This window comes from Belonocnema kinseyi, chromosome 8 (genome assembly GCF_010883055.1).
Source record: "Belonocnema kinseyi isolate 2016_QV_RU_SX_M_011 chromosome 8, B_treatae_v1, whole genome shotgun sequence".
NCBI lineage: Eukaryota > Metazoa > Arthropoda > Insecta > Hymenoptera > Cynipidae > Belonocnema > Belonocnema kinseyi.
This window is the reverse complement of record NC_046664.1, coordinates 95,488,671-95,504,821: the sequence shown is the minus strand read 5'-3', so window position 1 is coordinate 95,504,821 and position 16,151 is coordinate 95,488,671. Positions and strand designations below refer to the sequence as shown.

At 29.1% G+C, this 16,151-nt stretch overlaps 2 protein-coding genes across 6 annotated transcripts in view; one reads left to right on the top strand and one right to left on the bottom strand.

Moving 5' to 3' along the window:
* The window catches only part of LOC117178928 (early endosome antigen 1), a 50,892-nt gene that overhangs the window by 14,125 nt on the left and 20,616 nt on the right, over window positions 1–16,151 (top strand). Inside the window, exon 1 of one of the 5 annotated variants that reach the window (XM_033370493.1) lies at window positions 15,881–16,093. The exons of the other annotated variants lie outside the window; for them this stretch is intronic. The gene's annotated coding sequence lies outside the window, so the exon portion shown is untranslated. Of the gene's footprint in view, window positions 1–15,880; window positions 16,094–16,151 lie in introns of those variants that run through there. 5 annotated transcript variants of the gene reach the window in all.
* LOC117178930 lies at window positions 12,666–14,222 on the bottom strand. The gene has a single exon (XM_033370498.1). It carries the CDS (start codon window positions 13,787–13,789, stop codon window positions 13,229–13,231), a length of 561 nt encoding a protein of 186 aa, XP_033226389.1. The 5' UTR covers window positions 13,790–14,222; the 3' UTR covers window positions 12,666–13,228.

The window sequence follows — 16,151 nt, the reverse complement described above, 5'->3', positions numbered from 1 at the left end:
CCTTAGAATATACCCTGCAGCCACTTGCAACCAGTAATCGTTGTTAAAGTTCCTTTTGCTCCTGTAATTTGTTTTTAAAAAATACAGAAATTTTCAGTAAATTTCAAGATATTTTAGGTAGGTTTAAGGTACTTTTAAGAACTTAATTTCCTAAGTTAGAGACCACGTCTCTAGCTTATTCTCTAAGTTTTCATCCTAAGTCAAAGTTTATATGAACGCACTGCCAGGCTACTTCTTTTTTGAGGAGAACACGGTATATTGCCACATTTTCACTGCTTGTATTAAAATGTTATTAACTTTATACGTTCTAATTTATCAAAAAGCATTCATTTTGAATAATTGAAAATTTGTGCATGAATTCTAAGTAAAAGAAATTCTAAATTTATTTCAATTTTATTTTATTTCAATTTTATACTGCTATTGTTTTAGAATTGAATAATTTTTATTTGAATTGTTCAACATTTTACAATGTTCTTGCAAAATAAAAAACTTTAAAAGTTGAATAAATTAACTTCAATAAATTAATAACTTAACTTAGTTGTAAACTTTTAAAATTACAGTATAATCAGAATGACAATTGGAAAAATTAAAAAATTGATAAGTGAAATGTTATCAGAAAGTTGGATCTTGTATGGATTGGAAATTTGATTTGTTGCAAAAATTGTAGTGGCCGAGAGTTACATAATATATATAATAAACCTAGCCGGAATTGAGAGCAGGGTTAGTCTGAGTTTTTCTTGTAAAAAAGGTCATGATAAATGAATAACAAGTATTGAACAATTGTCAATTTTTTACGACTTAAAATAAAGTTAATTTATATACCTTCTGGATTTAAAATTTATCTCTTATGTTTGGAAGTTAATTCTTCTTTATAGGAAAGTCTACTAGTATCATATTTTTGAATCTGAATAAATCTATTTTGATTCAAAGTTCTACTATTTGGATTAAAATCAAATTATTTTATTGAAAACTCGACTTTTTTAAATTCATATTTACTGGTTGAAAATTGAACTGATTTTAGTTTGTTTAATCTTTTTCTTTGAAAATTCGATCATTTGGTTGAAGATTCATAGTCATAGGTTGAAAATTTCACTATTTTGTGGTAAATTGAATATATTTCGAATGTATGTATTTCGCAATATTGTGCCTACATTAATGTACAATCTACTTGCAATCAATCTTAAAGGTAGCCATAATTAAAATCATTGATAAACTCGACAAAAATAGATGTATTTTTAGTTTCTGTACATTTTGATGGAGGCTTCTAAGCACACTTCAGAAAAAAATAAAGCAGGTTAAAATGTTAGTTTTGCTTTCTTTTTAGGAAAAGTTACCATTCTTATTTAATCGTAATGATAAAGGCCTCATTTTATTCTTCGAAGGATTCGGTAAAATTCTATTTAGATGGGTTTTATTAAAAAATTAATTTAAAAATCATACAGTTATTGTTGTTATAAACAATGATATTTTTACTTTTAATAAACACTAACCAAATAGAATTTTAGAGAAACATCAAAAGAATAAAATGAGGCCTTGATCATTAGGATTAAATAAGACTTGTAATCTAAAGAGAAAGTAAATAGTAAAACTCTAAATATCTACTGTTGAATAAACAATTTTAAACTGAATTATTTTTTTCTAAAGTACCCTTAGAAGCTTCTGTCAACATATACCTAAATTAATAGTAGATATGTTTTTGTCGATTTTGAGAGTGATTGTTCGTAGTGTACAACCTTAAACAAACTAAACCTTTCTTTGAGAGTCCTGATTCACCTAATACGTATGCCGATTCCTCCCACGATTTCCTTACTTTTTTCGTTGTCTCCCTTTGGCTACACAAGAGAGAGTATTAATGTTTCGTATTATGGAGGCTTGCCATAATATAATTCCGTACCAAATTCTTCACCTTGCACGGCTCTATTGTCTGATGGAAACAATTAATCTATGCATACAGGCTATCTACTCACCTAGAAAACCTGGAATTGTAAGGGCATTTTTTTGGAGAGCGTTAAATTAAAAAAAAATAATATAAAATTAAATAATAATGTTTTTTTTTTCATTTGTAAAAGCAGCTTTATAATGCTGGATTTAACTATTTTGTTGAAAAGTCGTTTCTTGTTTGTTATTTCATAATTAATCTCTGGTTTAGAGTTATATAATTTTTCCACAAAAAATTAAACCATTCAATTTTTGGTTAGAAATGTATCTTTTTTAGTTTTAAATATATGTATTTTTTTATTTGTTTTTTATTTTTGCTCGATATTTATTCTTATTGATTGAAAATTCAACTATTTTCAGATGGAGTTTCATGTATTTTGTTGGAAATTCCTCTTTTTGTTAGAAACTTTATCTTTTGTTTTAAATTCAACTATCCTAATTGCAGGTTTGTCATTTGAGTTAGAAATTAATTATTTTGGTTGAAAATTCAAATATTCTGTTGAAAATTCGTGTTGTTTTTCTTGAAAATGAATTTTTTAAACTGAAAATTGAACTATTCAATTCAATTTAATATATAGATATTTGTGAAAAATCACGTCATTTCTCCTATTTTTGCAAGTTATCTAGACCTGCTCACCTCTAAAATGTATTTAATTCAAATGATTAAAATGTCAAAGATGCACTGAAATTAAAGTATGTATATGAATATAAAATAAAAATTTGTTTCAATTGCTATTCAAATTCGTATATTTTAATTCTTAAAAGCTTTCTAAATTAAACATATTAATTCAATTCCTAGAAACCTGTACCATTAAGACAAAGTTACTTTCACAAACGAAAAAACAGTTGTTTAAGTTGACTTATTAATTGTACTATTTTTACGCATTCCGATATTCACAAGTATTGCAAAATAAAACCATTACTTAATAATCTCGCGATACTGTATGCATAATCCGAATAAATTTAAAAAATGTGAAATACGTGAATGGCTCCGTAATATGTATGAAAAATTATACCTGGAAAAAATCTTGAAATACCTGAAAAAAATTTGAATTTTCAGGACATCTTTTTCAGAATTTAAGTGGATACCCTTGGAAGTTATGAAATTATTATAACGAGATTGATATAAGATCAGCGTATGAAAAGTGTGAGAACATAGAGTAAATTAACTTTAAAGTGAGGAGAAAATATAAATTTATTTTACAATTTGTAAAACAAAGGGCGCTTTCAAGATTGAATTACATTAGAGGATTGTTTGTCTTGACCTTTTGAAGAGTGCATAGCAGCATTCGTTACATGTGTCCTAAAATGGCACACCTATCAATAAGAGCGGCCAGAGTTCGCCTCAACCTTGCCGGGTTCGCCAACAGGGCCGTGCAATGGGGGTTTTCAATAAAAGTCTTTGAAGTTCAAGCATTAAAGATTATTGATAAAAAGAGATATTTCGGGTTTCACTCGTGTGAAAAACTACGAATTGTTTGCCGACGTTTTTTACACGAGTGAAAGCCGAAATATCTCTTTTTATCAAAATGAATCATCGTGAAAGCATAAAATCTATTATTAAATATTATTATTAGAAAATTTCAAATTATGTAATAGTGTTTTAAATTCAATAATATTGTGAATTTAACTCTTAAATATTTTACTATTTTATTTTAAGTTGAAAGACTTAGTTATAGTTGAAATTTTTCTAATTGGAATTTTTGTGCAAATTCAATTACATATTTCAAAGTCAAATGTAAAAATTCCACATTTTTAATTTTAAAAAATTATTTGAAATTGAAAGCCCTAATGGTTGCGAAATATCATGTTTCAAGTTTTCAATATAGAAAAATGTGAAAAAAGCGTTTTAAATAAAAGATTTTGAAATTAAATATGTCCAATAATTTTTGACTGAAAGTTTGAAACATTCGAAATCGAATAATTGTTGTTTAAAATTTTGGAAAATCGGACAATTTTAAACAAAGAGTGTTTGCAAATGAAAACAACTATGAATTTAAACTTTATTGAATAATTTCGAATTAAAATAGTTTAGGGGTAAATAATTTTTATTGAAATCGCTAGAAATTTTGTAATTTTAGTTTTATACGTTACATGTTGGACAATTTTATACCAGTAGCGCTTAAAATAGAATAATTTTTTAAATTGACTCTTTCAGAATTATGAAAGTTTAATTTGGATTCGAAGGAAGAATTTTAATTGCAAGGCGTACAAATAAGCACAATTTTTATATCGGAAAATTCATAATTTTTGGTTCAAATTCAAATCGTTCAAAATTATGCAATGTAAATTTATATATTATGGAACTCTAAAACTTTAAACTGTCTGGTTAAATAATTAAATAGAAAACGTTCAATATTGAAGTTTTAGTTTCGAAATTTATAATAAATTATAATGAGACGATTAAAGTCCTTCATTCTTCTGTAATTAATTTAAAGTAAAAGTTTTAATAATTAAATAATTTTTAATGCACAATGTGCATTCATAAAAACATTTTTATCATAAAAATGGAAAGCTTTGAAGAGGACCTAAAATTTCTAAAAAATTTAAGTTGTGCTAGTTTTTTCACCGGAAATTAGCATTTCCGAACAAAAATCATCAAGATTCCCAAATTTTCAACCATTTTGGGTTATGTTAGTATTTTACACCGGGATTGGAAAATTGGGTACTTTGAATAAAAAATTATTATGTCAGATTATACTATATTATATCATATTATATTAAACCAAAATCATTATACTTTGAAGAAGATTTGAATCTCTTAACATTTTTTGATATGATAGTTGCGTTTTCATTTTATGTCAGAAATCTGTATTTTTAGTCAAAACATATTAGATTTGAATGAATATAAAAAACTTGTGTACAATTGATGTTAAGGGCGTCGAAACCAGGACCCAACCGTATAATTCAATTTCCTCATTTTGCTCCAGAAACAATATAATTACATCTTTTTTTTACGTAATTAGGGCATATTCATGTTTTAAATCAAATCTGCGTTCGGAGTGAAAAATTTGATAATTTTAATGGTTTTTTGTGCAATTTTTTTTTCTGAGACAATTCAATTTTGAGGTTGTGTTCTGATTCCGACACCCTCAAACTAGTGATTTTCTTCAGTGAGTTATTTTTCACAAAGGTGAAGGTCATTCTCATAGTAACTTTTAACAAGGAATCTGACGGTGACCTTACTTTTGACCTTGAAAATGACCTTCATGGTTCTTTCAAGGTCAACTTAAAAAAAATGAAAACGCCACTTTTTGACACCAGGAATCGAAAGAACGAAAAATTTTACATTCAAATATGAACTTAGGTCATATGTTCCGGTTGTACTTCAAAGTCATCCTAAGATCATTTCAATTCAAACAATGTTTTGATGGCTATAAGAACAGCATTATTGAAAATATTCCATAGCGGACAAACTTATGTAAGTATCACGCTTTGGTGAGAGTCTTAACTTTAAACTACCATGACCTGGCGGCTGTTTGAAGGTTACGCCCTTCAGGTCGGGTAAGTAAGGTCAATTTTTAGCGTTAACGAAAAACATTACCCATGGGGTTTTTGTGGTCGCTAAGGCTGAATCTGTATGTGATGAATGTGACTTTTGTTTTGACCTTGGTGATGACCTTCATGGTTATTTTAAGTTCACCTTTTTTGATATAATGAAAAGCTTCATTTTGTCACCGGGAATCGAAATAAAGGGAATCGTACAATGAAATAAGTATTTAGGTCAGGCATGCCCAACCTGGAGAAATTCCCGCGAGCCACACATGTTTTGCGCTTACCACTATTTCGGCTGGAGAGTGCGAGTGGTGGTAGACTCAGACCCAAGCAGCACCGTAGATACGAAATATCTGTTAGGGTGCTTGGGGCGACTAACTTTTCAATGTACATTTTTAATGGTGACTAGAATTTTAATTATTTTATTTCAGCATGTTTACATTTATTTTCATATAATGTAATTCAAAGGAGAATTGTGCAAAGTATTTATTTTAAATTATCTAATATTTTATTATTACAGTTGTGGTTGACTGATACTTTTGAAAGTTTAATAATATACTGAAATAATGTACAAGGTAGAAGGATATTATTAGCATATTATATAACTTATCCTTCTACCTTGTACATTATTTTAGTATATTGTTAAACTTTCAAAAGTATCAGTCAACCACAATTGTAATATTAAAATATTGAATAATTTAAAATAAATAAATACTTTGCACAATTCTCCTTTGAATTAAATTATTTGAAAATAAATGTAAACATTCTGAAATAAAATAATTAAAATTCTAGTCACCATTACAGATTTATGTTGAAAAGTTAGTCGCCCCAAGCACCCTGTCAGATATTTCGTATCTGAGGTGCTGCTTGGGCCTGTTTCATCTTTATAAATCTTGAGAAATTCCTCCGAAAATTGCACGCTTTGAGTTGTCATATCGCCGAACTGAAGTGTCGCGTCGGTACACACGCTTTGATTTAACTGCGCAGTTTTTTTCGATTCAGGTCGATCGAATGATTTTTCGTTCGTCCTCCGGCCGCCTGCGCAGTCCTAAAAAACTGAACGATTACATCCTCCACACGTTTAGTTTTGACTGTACAGTCCTGACCATTGCAGTTAAAACTGGAGGCCAATTGAACGTGTGTAGCCGGCTTTATAAAAAAATGAGCTTAAAATAACCATGAAGCTCATCAAGATTATCCCCAAGGTCAAAACAAGAGTCACATTTATCAAATGCAGAATCAGCCTTAGCGACCTCGAAAACCCCTTGTGTAATGTTATGCGATAAATCTAAAAATTGACCTCATTTACCCGACCTGAGTGATCGTGACCTTCAAACGGCCGTCGGGTCAGGGTCAAAGCTTAAACTCCCATCAACGCGTGATACCATCAATACGTCAAAACATTGTTTGAGTTGAAATGACCTTAGGGTGATCTTTAAGGTCATCCGGGACATACGATCTAAGTGCATATTTGAATGTAAATTTTACCGTTCTTTCGATTGCCGTAGTGTTTTTTCTTTCAATTCCCGTAGTTTCACTACGAGAATGACCTTGATCTGAGCAACATTAATGGTTCTGTTAATGGGTTCCCCAGAAAATCGGTTATTTTAAACGAAAATCATTTAATTTTTTGTACAATTTTAATTTATTATTTTGCTTTTAAATCGGAAATCTGTACTTTTAAGATTAAATGATTGGATTTCAAAGAGAACTAATTTTAGGTTATGCAAGTGTTCTTAAAAGAGAATTTACAATCTTAAACAATTTTTGGTTATGTTATATGTTAGTATTTTTCGTATAAAATCGGTATTATTAATCAAAACTCATTAGCTTTATGATATGTTCGTGTTTACCGCCTTTTCTGATCTATTATTTTAGATAATGTATATGAAATTTATTAACTGCATGAGAAAAAAAGTCTTATAAAAGTGCTGCACTTAATCATTTTTGTTTATTACACTGATATTTTTATAAGAAAAGAATTTTCCATTTTTCGAAGAAGAATTCCCTTATTTTTCGCACAATTGAAATTCTGAACCACTCGGGTCCCAGGTGCTGTTTTAGAGTGACACTGTCCTGTTTCTGACACATGCGGAAAACCGCAGAGATAAATTTGCATTGGCCGGCTAACCCAGGGTGATGTCTAACCTAGCTGAACCTAACTCGGTAAATGGCCTCTGCAGAATGCAGAACCCCCCAGCTCCAGGTCGTCGTTGTCGTTGTCGTTGGTCGGGAGAACGCGTGCTACTCCCTCGTATTGCTAATTTGAACCATCAGACTCATAGCTTTTGTGTCAGGCTCCAATCTCGGTAGTTGAATTTTAGCTTACTACTACTCTGCTGGATATATTTACCGTCTCGTTAAAACCTCCCGCATCGCTCTGACCTCCTACTTATTTCGTCAGGCGATCGCCAATCACGTGACTTAGGGTGAAACCATGTTAAAACGAGGGAATCTGACAATAAGCCGAAAGTTTGGAAAGTTGATGTTCTGTTTTTAAGGTGGTCAATGGTCATGGGCTCGAAGACTCAGCTTTTGGATTTAGCTGTAGGGATTATCTTTGATTTGGACCTTAGAATTCTTATGGGTTTTCTTTATCAGGTTCATTAGTCTAATACAGAATAGACACAGGGTGGCCAGTATACCAGGAAATGATTAGAAAATTTTCGAGAACAAGAAAAATATGGAAGTGACAGTGAATTTATTGATTGGCCGCGAGTTGCATAACTTTGCAGAAGAAACATCTGCTTTACCTGAAATGCCACAAATTTCATATCAAACGATATAATTCAATGTAAAATAAGTTCGTTTCAACCGTAGTTCGAGTATTAAAATTGGAATAATAATTGATTACAAAATAATTCTGAATCTGTTCAAAATTAAACATTTTACATATATGTTAACGTTAAAAATTTAAAATTTTCAATTTGAAAGTCTTAGAAGTTAAACACATTATTATAACGTCCGAATTAAACTTTATAAACTATTTTCAGTTTTTAGATATCTTTTAATTAAATTATTTTCTGAACGTGACAATTTTAATTGTTTCATTCTTTAATTTTATCTGGAAGTGAAAGTTGGATTTTAAACATTTTAACTCTCAAGAAAAAATGAACAATTATTAATTTGAAACGACTCAAAACTAAAATAATTCGAGATGAACAAAGTTATACTTGAAACAACGTTTAAATATCATAAGTCTAATTTTAAAAGACTGAAAGAAATTTTGTTATAAAATCTTTTTCCTGATTGGAATAGGAACTTTTTTTCTACATCTTTATTGAGTTTTTATGATTTTATTGATAGTTAAAAAACAGAATCGGGAACATTTACTATATTTTATATTTTTATTTGACTTCTCTTCTTGTGAACAAGTATAAATGGAGAACAGAATGCATATGAGGAAACGGGTAAAGTCAGGAAACCTGGAAGACAGCGGAACGTCAAATTAAATTAAATTATCACATGGTCCCAAGTCTAGGTTATACATTTCTGAGTCTAGAAAATTTATTATAGAAATGTAATAAATATTTCAAAATTAGGGTAAAGCAAGTTTAAATAATAACAATTGTTAATTGTTTCGAATCGAAATTCTTACAACTTTTTTCTTTAAGGCAGTATTCTACTGCGGAACTTAACATTTTTTTTACATTTTTTGAAATTATATGTATGTAAGAATGTCATACTAGAATTTTAAGACGATCCGAGCATTCTAACTATATTTTTCCGACCTTGGAACATATCTACAGGTCGGCCTCTGAATAGGCGACTGGGGTGGAAGCGTTTTCGCGAGTCGAGTTCCCCCCACCATAAGACTCAATCGAGGCATAATCTGATCTTTTGTTTGCCTTCTTCGATCTCGGGGCATTTGCTCTGAATAGGCGACAGCTCAGAAGTGACTTTATTAGCGTTTTAAAACATTTACATATTACTTTTTGATATATGTTTTTAAATGTTATCAAAATTATAATTGAATATTTAATAATATTGTTAATATGCACATATTACGTTTTTAAATATAGATTTTATTTATTTATTTCATATACAAATATTTAGATAATGATTTACATGCATATTTAAAAAAATCAAATAAGTTTACAAGAACGAATACTTAATATGTTATGCGTATTAAGGAAATAAAAAAATTTCTATTTAAATATCTTCATCTAATAAAACTTCTAACGATGACTTAAGAAGTTTAACGACATTGTTGCTTTCTTCATTATACGAAGTATTTTGGCTTAAACAAATATTCTTCTATTGAGATACAAATCAAATTGTATACGTACAAATTGATAAAAATCAAAATTGTATACGTAGGCAAGTTTCAACTGATATTCTGTAATATAATTAATTAATTAATAATAATTATAATTTATACGAACTGTATTGATAATCTGTTAAAATTACACAAAACAATGTATATCAATACACTTCACTGAAACAAACCAAATGATCGCACAACTCGCGCAGTCGCCTATTTAGAGTAAATGCCCCAAGATCGAAAAAGCCAAACAAAAGATCAGATTATGCCTCGACTGAGTCTTGTGGTGGGGGGAGCTTAGTTCGCGAAAGCGCTTCCTCTCAGGTCGCCTATTCAGAGGCCGACCTGTACGTGCGAGAACTAATAAGAAGCGCACCGGGCTTTAATCGCGTTTTTCTCAAAACAGCGTTTTTACACCCCGTGTTAACGAAATCTCAAAAACTACTAAACCGATCCTTATGAAATTTGGAGCACATATTTTTTACACTTATATCAACCCATGGAACTAAAATTATACAAAAATTTTCATTTAAACTACATTTTTTTGGCTAAAAACAACGAAAAAAAGAGAATTTTTATTTATTTTTTTATTTATTCCGTCATTTTGTTATTTTCTCATGTATATTAAAAATTATAGTTCCATGGGTTGCTGCAGTTATACTGAATCTAAAACTATCTGATTGTTCTGTTTGCGGTTAATCGTTATCGACATTTTATTAACACCGCACACCTTCCTACTTTTCGAGGAGTTGACTTTAGCTGCAGTTTTCAAGTGTAAAAAGTGTATAAAGTAAATTAAATTTTTTTTAATAGATTTAAAGTGTTTTTATTATGCTCTACAAGCACTACATTAATATATTTAATTTTACTACCAACAAAAATTCATTGGATTTGTAATGACTGAGGGTTTATTCTGTAGGAAAAACAAACTTTCTGAGGATTCATGGTGTAAGAATATTATTTAAATTCATGAGTTATAAAATGAAGATACTAACTAATAAAAAGTATATGTTAAATTTGTGCAGAATTTTTAAATAATAAAATAAGATTTTATTTATTAAAATAACATCAGATTATACAATTATGTAAGAAAAAGATGGACAATAATTAAATAAAAACAAAGCTATAAAAATATGAAATAATAAATAAAGATCTAAAGAACTATTTAACTAAATTTTAATTTTTGTGTTTTATTCTTGCATTTTTGAATGCAATAATTGCATTTGAATTATTTTATATGCGTTAATTAGGTACAAGAAAAATGCTTAAATTTAAAAATTGAAAGAAGATAAGAATGCTGAAATATCTTTTCTGAAGAGCGCAAAGTATTTTTACATTTGGTACTGATTTATTTTGGAGGTCTTGCGATTTTGCGATAATACGTTACGAAATGAGGTGACGTTACGGAGAAAGCGGCTTTTGATTTCATACCTGTCACTTGTAAATGCACATTCTTTCTACGAAAATAAAAATTGACTTCTACCGTTTAATTATAATCTAATGTTTATTCTATATTATCGACTATTTGCTGCAAATAATTTATTAAGTGAAAAGCAAACTTAAATTTTGTACTTTTAAAAATACACAAAATTAGTATGACCTATACTTAAATATTTTATTTCTGAAAAAATTGGCTCAAAATTTGTTTAAAAGGTCCAGAATAAGGCTTTATTTCTTCTCTTTTAAACTGTTCCCCTAAAATTATCCATTATGACGTCAAAATGAAAAAACCTGGTCACGAAATATCATAATAATTTGTTTAATTTTCAAAAAATCAGGGGGCATTTTGACACCAAAATTAATCATTTCTGGGGGAGTTTTTAATCAAATATATACAGAGTCCTTTTTATGACCACCCTAATGCACAATTATTACTAGATTTTTATATAAAGCTCGTTGGCCTTATTTTTTACTACGCGGAAGCAATCAAGCGGTCGAGCATCCTGTGTATGAATGTATGGCCATATTTAGAGATACAAACCGCAGGCATGCCGCAATTTCACATAGCAAAATTGAAAATGTTTATTTTAACCTTTGAACTTGTATTTTTTAATACAGTTATTTTCACCATATAAATGATAATATTCTATTGAAGGAGTTTTCAATGATAAATAAAAATTCCCACTCTGTTATCTTTTTCATTTTTCTCACTCTTTGCGCAGTGCGTATATATCTCTAATGACTTGTGAAAAAAGGAAAGATTATCTTATCCTATTGTTTATTAGGATTTCATGTCCCAATGGTTACGACTTTTCTTACCTTATTGAAATTTCAATTATTAGATACTGCAAAAGATCAGGAAAGGTATATCAAGATTTTCATGTGGTCATATAATTTGGGAATTGAATTTGTTACTTCTTGGAGTGATAATTTTTATTTTTCCAATTGTTTCATTTTGATGGAAAATTACAAAGAAAATGAGGAAAAGTTGTGTAAAAGGTAGAATATGTGAAATAGCAATGGCCGCCTACATTAGGAAATAAATATTTTTACTCACTTAGAAATAATACATAATTCAAACATACAAATATAAATTCCTAAACTAACAATCTCCTTATAATTGATAAACAACGAACAATCTTTTTATTTTATGCAATAGTGCTGAGGAAGGCTGGTGAAAAGCTAAAATTTTACTATCACGAGCAGTCAAAGTTGAAAATGAAAACCTATATAAATAGCAGATTCAAAAATTTGGTATGATCAAAACTGAAAAGTATCAGCATTTTGATACAGTTTAAAAAATATCAAATATAGGAAAATATGAATATTATAATTTGAAAGTAAATCTAGTTTTTTTAATGAAGAAAAAATACATTAAAAATTGAATCCTTTTTTTTAAATGAGACATTAAAACTTTCATTCATTCAAATTGAAAATCATTAAATTTTAAGCATTTGATAAAGTTATTTAATTTTAACATTTGAGTTTAAATGGTAAAAATAATGTATGCTTCTATATTAAATTGGAATTTTCAAACTTTAAAGGATTACTGCTTCTTATTTTTCCAAGAGCGCCTTAATAGTATATAATGATAACAATAGTTTCATTTTGAACATTTTTAACTCTATATTGTTTACTATTATATATTTAATATAGAAATTTCAAGCATTTAATTGTTTTTGTTCTAATGAAAATTCAGCATAAAACATGTTTAAAGAAGAAATGTTTTGTTTTATATTTTCCTCTTCATAATTTGTTTAAAATTTTTAATTTATCAGCATCAAAATTTGAAACATATCAAGTACAATTAATTTCAAAGTTTATGCACTTCTCTTTCACATTAAATAGAATATAAAATATGTAAAAAAGACATCTTATTCCTGAAACTTAAATTGATTGACAAAGCCACATTACTAGTTACAACTACATGTCAAAGTCTGTTTGATCGATGTTGTGCTCATTTGATACTACGCCACCCTTGACATCAACTTTATAAGAGAATGCAAAAACTATACTAATATTTTTATCTTTTAGAAGAGTCTTTTTCTTAAAAAATGTAATAATTAACGAAAGTCTAAATACTCTAAATGATTAACTCCTAGTAGGACTCACATTCTTAAAAAAAGTTCTCACATTAGTTTTATATTCACCATTTGAACCCACAATTTTTGTCCCAATCACAGTGGGCCCCCTTTCATATTTTTGGTCCACTTTTCTTCTTTCCCTTCGTTCATTTTCGCGATTTTCACTCTTAAATTCACAAAACTTCTTCTGCTTCTGGTTTCCACTGAAATTCGTTGGAAGATCGTCTTTTGCTTTACTGTCTGCTGTTATGTTTCCAGACTTTCCTCCAGATTTTCTTTTTTCATCCAGAAACTTTAGATGGCCACCACATCCAGAAAAAGTGACTTTATTGTAGGAATCCGGTCCTAAATAGACACGACCTCCATCTCCTTTGTACTCAATCAGCCCTAGATTTTGAACCACTTTCAGCTGACATCCATCACCGTTTACTCGAATCGTTCCAAAGTTTTTAGAAAGAGTGATTTTGCAACCGTCGCCCATTATTTTCAGTAATTTATTGTTGGTCTCCATCGACAAGACCAAACCATCTCCTCTCAAAATTTCCACGTCTTTTTCACCCTTTTTCATTTTTCCTGAAGATGTTTTCAGCTTTTTTGTTGTGATGAGAACTTTAGTTATTTTGATTCGCTTTTAGGTTTCGTTTTCTTTGACTTGCAAAAAACGGGTGTTTCAACTTTGAACTTTGGTCTTCTTGCTCAATCTTCCGAAGAATATCGAGGTTCTTGAATAATCCATAATTGATTTTAGAGAGTACTTGTGAAATTCAATGTCAGCACTCTTCTTTCTCAAGTTGTGCAGCTGTTCCACTTGGCAAAGTAAAAGGTTTTGTTCTTGGTTGATAATGCTCAGCACTTGAAACGAAATATTGAAGTTCCACCTTAGGATTTATGAGAACGATTTAAAAAAAATTTAAGTTTGAAAGAGCTCTGATGCCTTTGCTGGTTCGCTCATGTCTGACGAGAGTTTTATTCATCAATCAGCTCTACTGCATGAGGTGCTCACTTAACATTGAGAATCTTTCGATTGGCGGTTCTTTCAGGTTCTTCCCCTTATTGAAATACTCATATCAGCTACAAACACATGACGCTGCTCTGTGACGCATACTTATAGAATTAATGTACAGAGTCATAATTTGTAATTGGAAGGACATTTGACTTTGTTTTGATCTAAGCTAGCCAAGTTATTGCCAAAGAGAAGTGAATTCATTTTTTTTGGGATTTTAAACGTTTTTAAACTGTGAATTTTATTAGAAAAATCTATCTAATAATTTAAAGGATGTTTGATAGTTATTTCATTTGAGCATTCAATAATTTGTAGAATAATTTTAAAAAATCGAAAAAATTCCCACATTGTTAAATGTAACCAATTTTAAATGGTAAATCAATCTATCAGCGAGACAGAAAGAGGGTTGCTACAGGCCAGAGAATTTCAGAAAGTCAAGGAATCTCCAGGAAATTTTCGATAAAATGAAGTTGAAGTTAATTAAAATTTTTTTTGAAAATTCAAACATTTTGTTGAAAAATCATGATTTTTGGTTGAAAATTTGTCTTTTTGCATCGTTCTTGTTAACAATCAGAACGGTTTGTTTAAAAGTGAATCTGTTTGGGTTAAGGATTCAACTATTTTATTAAAAATTCATCTTTTATTGTTTAATTTAATTGTTTTTAGTTCATGATTAAGATCTTATTTGCTTGAACTATTAAAGGTTACATTTTCCTTTGAGAATTCATCTTTTTTCAGTTGAGAATTCGACCACTTTCATTTATTCATTATTTTTTTTTACATACTCATCCTAATGAGGATATTATGTAAAATTTTACTTAGTCGAATTTCATCAAATTGTCCACGTTTTAAGAACCCTTGAGCCAGAAAAAATGATTTTTACCAATGTGTCTTTCTGTCTGTAAATTGTAAGCACGATAACTTTCGAAAAAATGATCAGATTGAATAACAACTTCTTGAAAATTTAACTATGTAGTTAAAAAATGATTTTTTTACTGAAGGTTTGTAATTTTGGTTAAAAATGAATTTCTTTAACTGAAAATTCAACACTTCTACTTCTTTTTAATCTATTTTTATGGTTAAAAATTCATTTTAAAAGTTGAAAATTCATTTATTTGGTTAAAACTCGTCATTTTGGCTTAAAATAGCAAGATTTCGGATTAGATTGTTTTACTTTATTCACTATAAAATCTTTTTTTGTGGAAAGTTCAACTCTTTTGTTACAAATTCCTCTTTTTGATTTGAAAATTAGTTTGTTTCGGTTGAGTATTCTACTCATTTGTTGAAAATTTGTATTTTTATTGGAAATATTAACTATTGCACTCTTCGATGAGAATTTTTTTTTTTTTAAGATTTATCGTTTTGTTTGGAAATTGAATTATTTTGTTGAAAATTAAAATTTTTTTTGTTATCTCAAATAATAAATATTAAAGAAACTGTTAAATATTCAAACATTATTTATTTACAATGCCTTTATTCTGTTGTGAAATTTATTAAATTTAACAATGTATCTGTTTTCTACGATTTTATAAACTATTTAAAAAGCTTGAGGTGAAATAAGTAGAGAACAAATGCCTGTTGATATGAGGTGAAATTATGGCGAAATTAAACAAATGACAAATGTTTAATATTGAAGGTTTGATTTTAGAATTTGCCAAATTTAAATGTGTCTCAAATACGCCGCTTTATTTTTGAACTTCATAATTAGCGAGAAGAGATCAACGTTCTTGAAAACAAGCCAGAAAATGAACAGCTGCAGATATATATTATACAGATTACCGTTCTTATGAATTCGAGGGAAGTCCCTCCCAAATATTCACCCAGTGGCATTTCTAAAACACGTTGTGTGAATGCTGTGAATGCAGTTATGTAAATACATAAAGTATACATTGAATAAGTAGCCTATTATTTTAGAGATGCAATACAT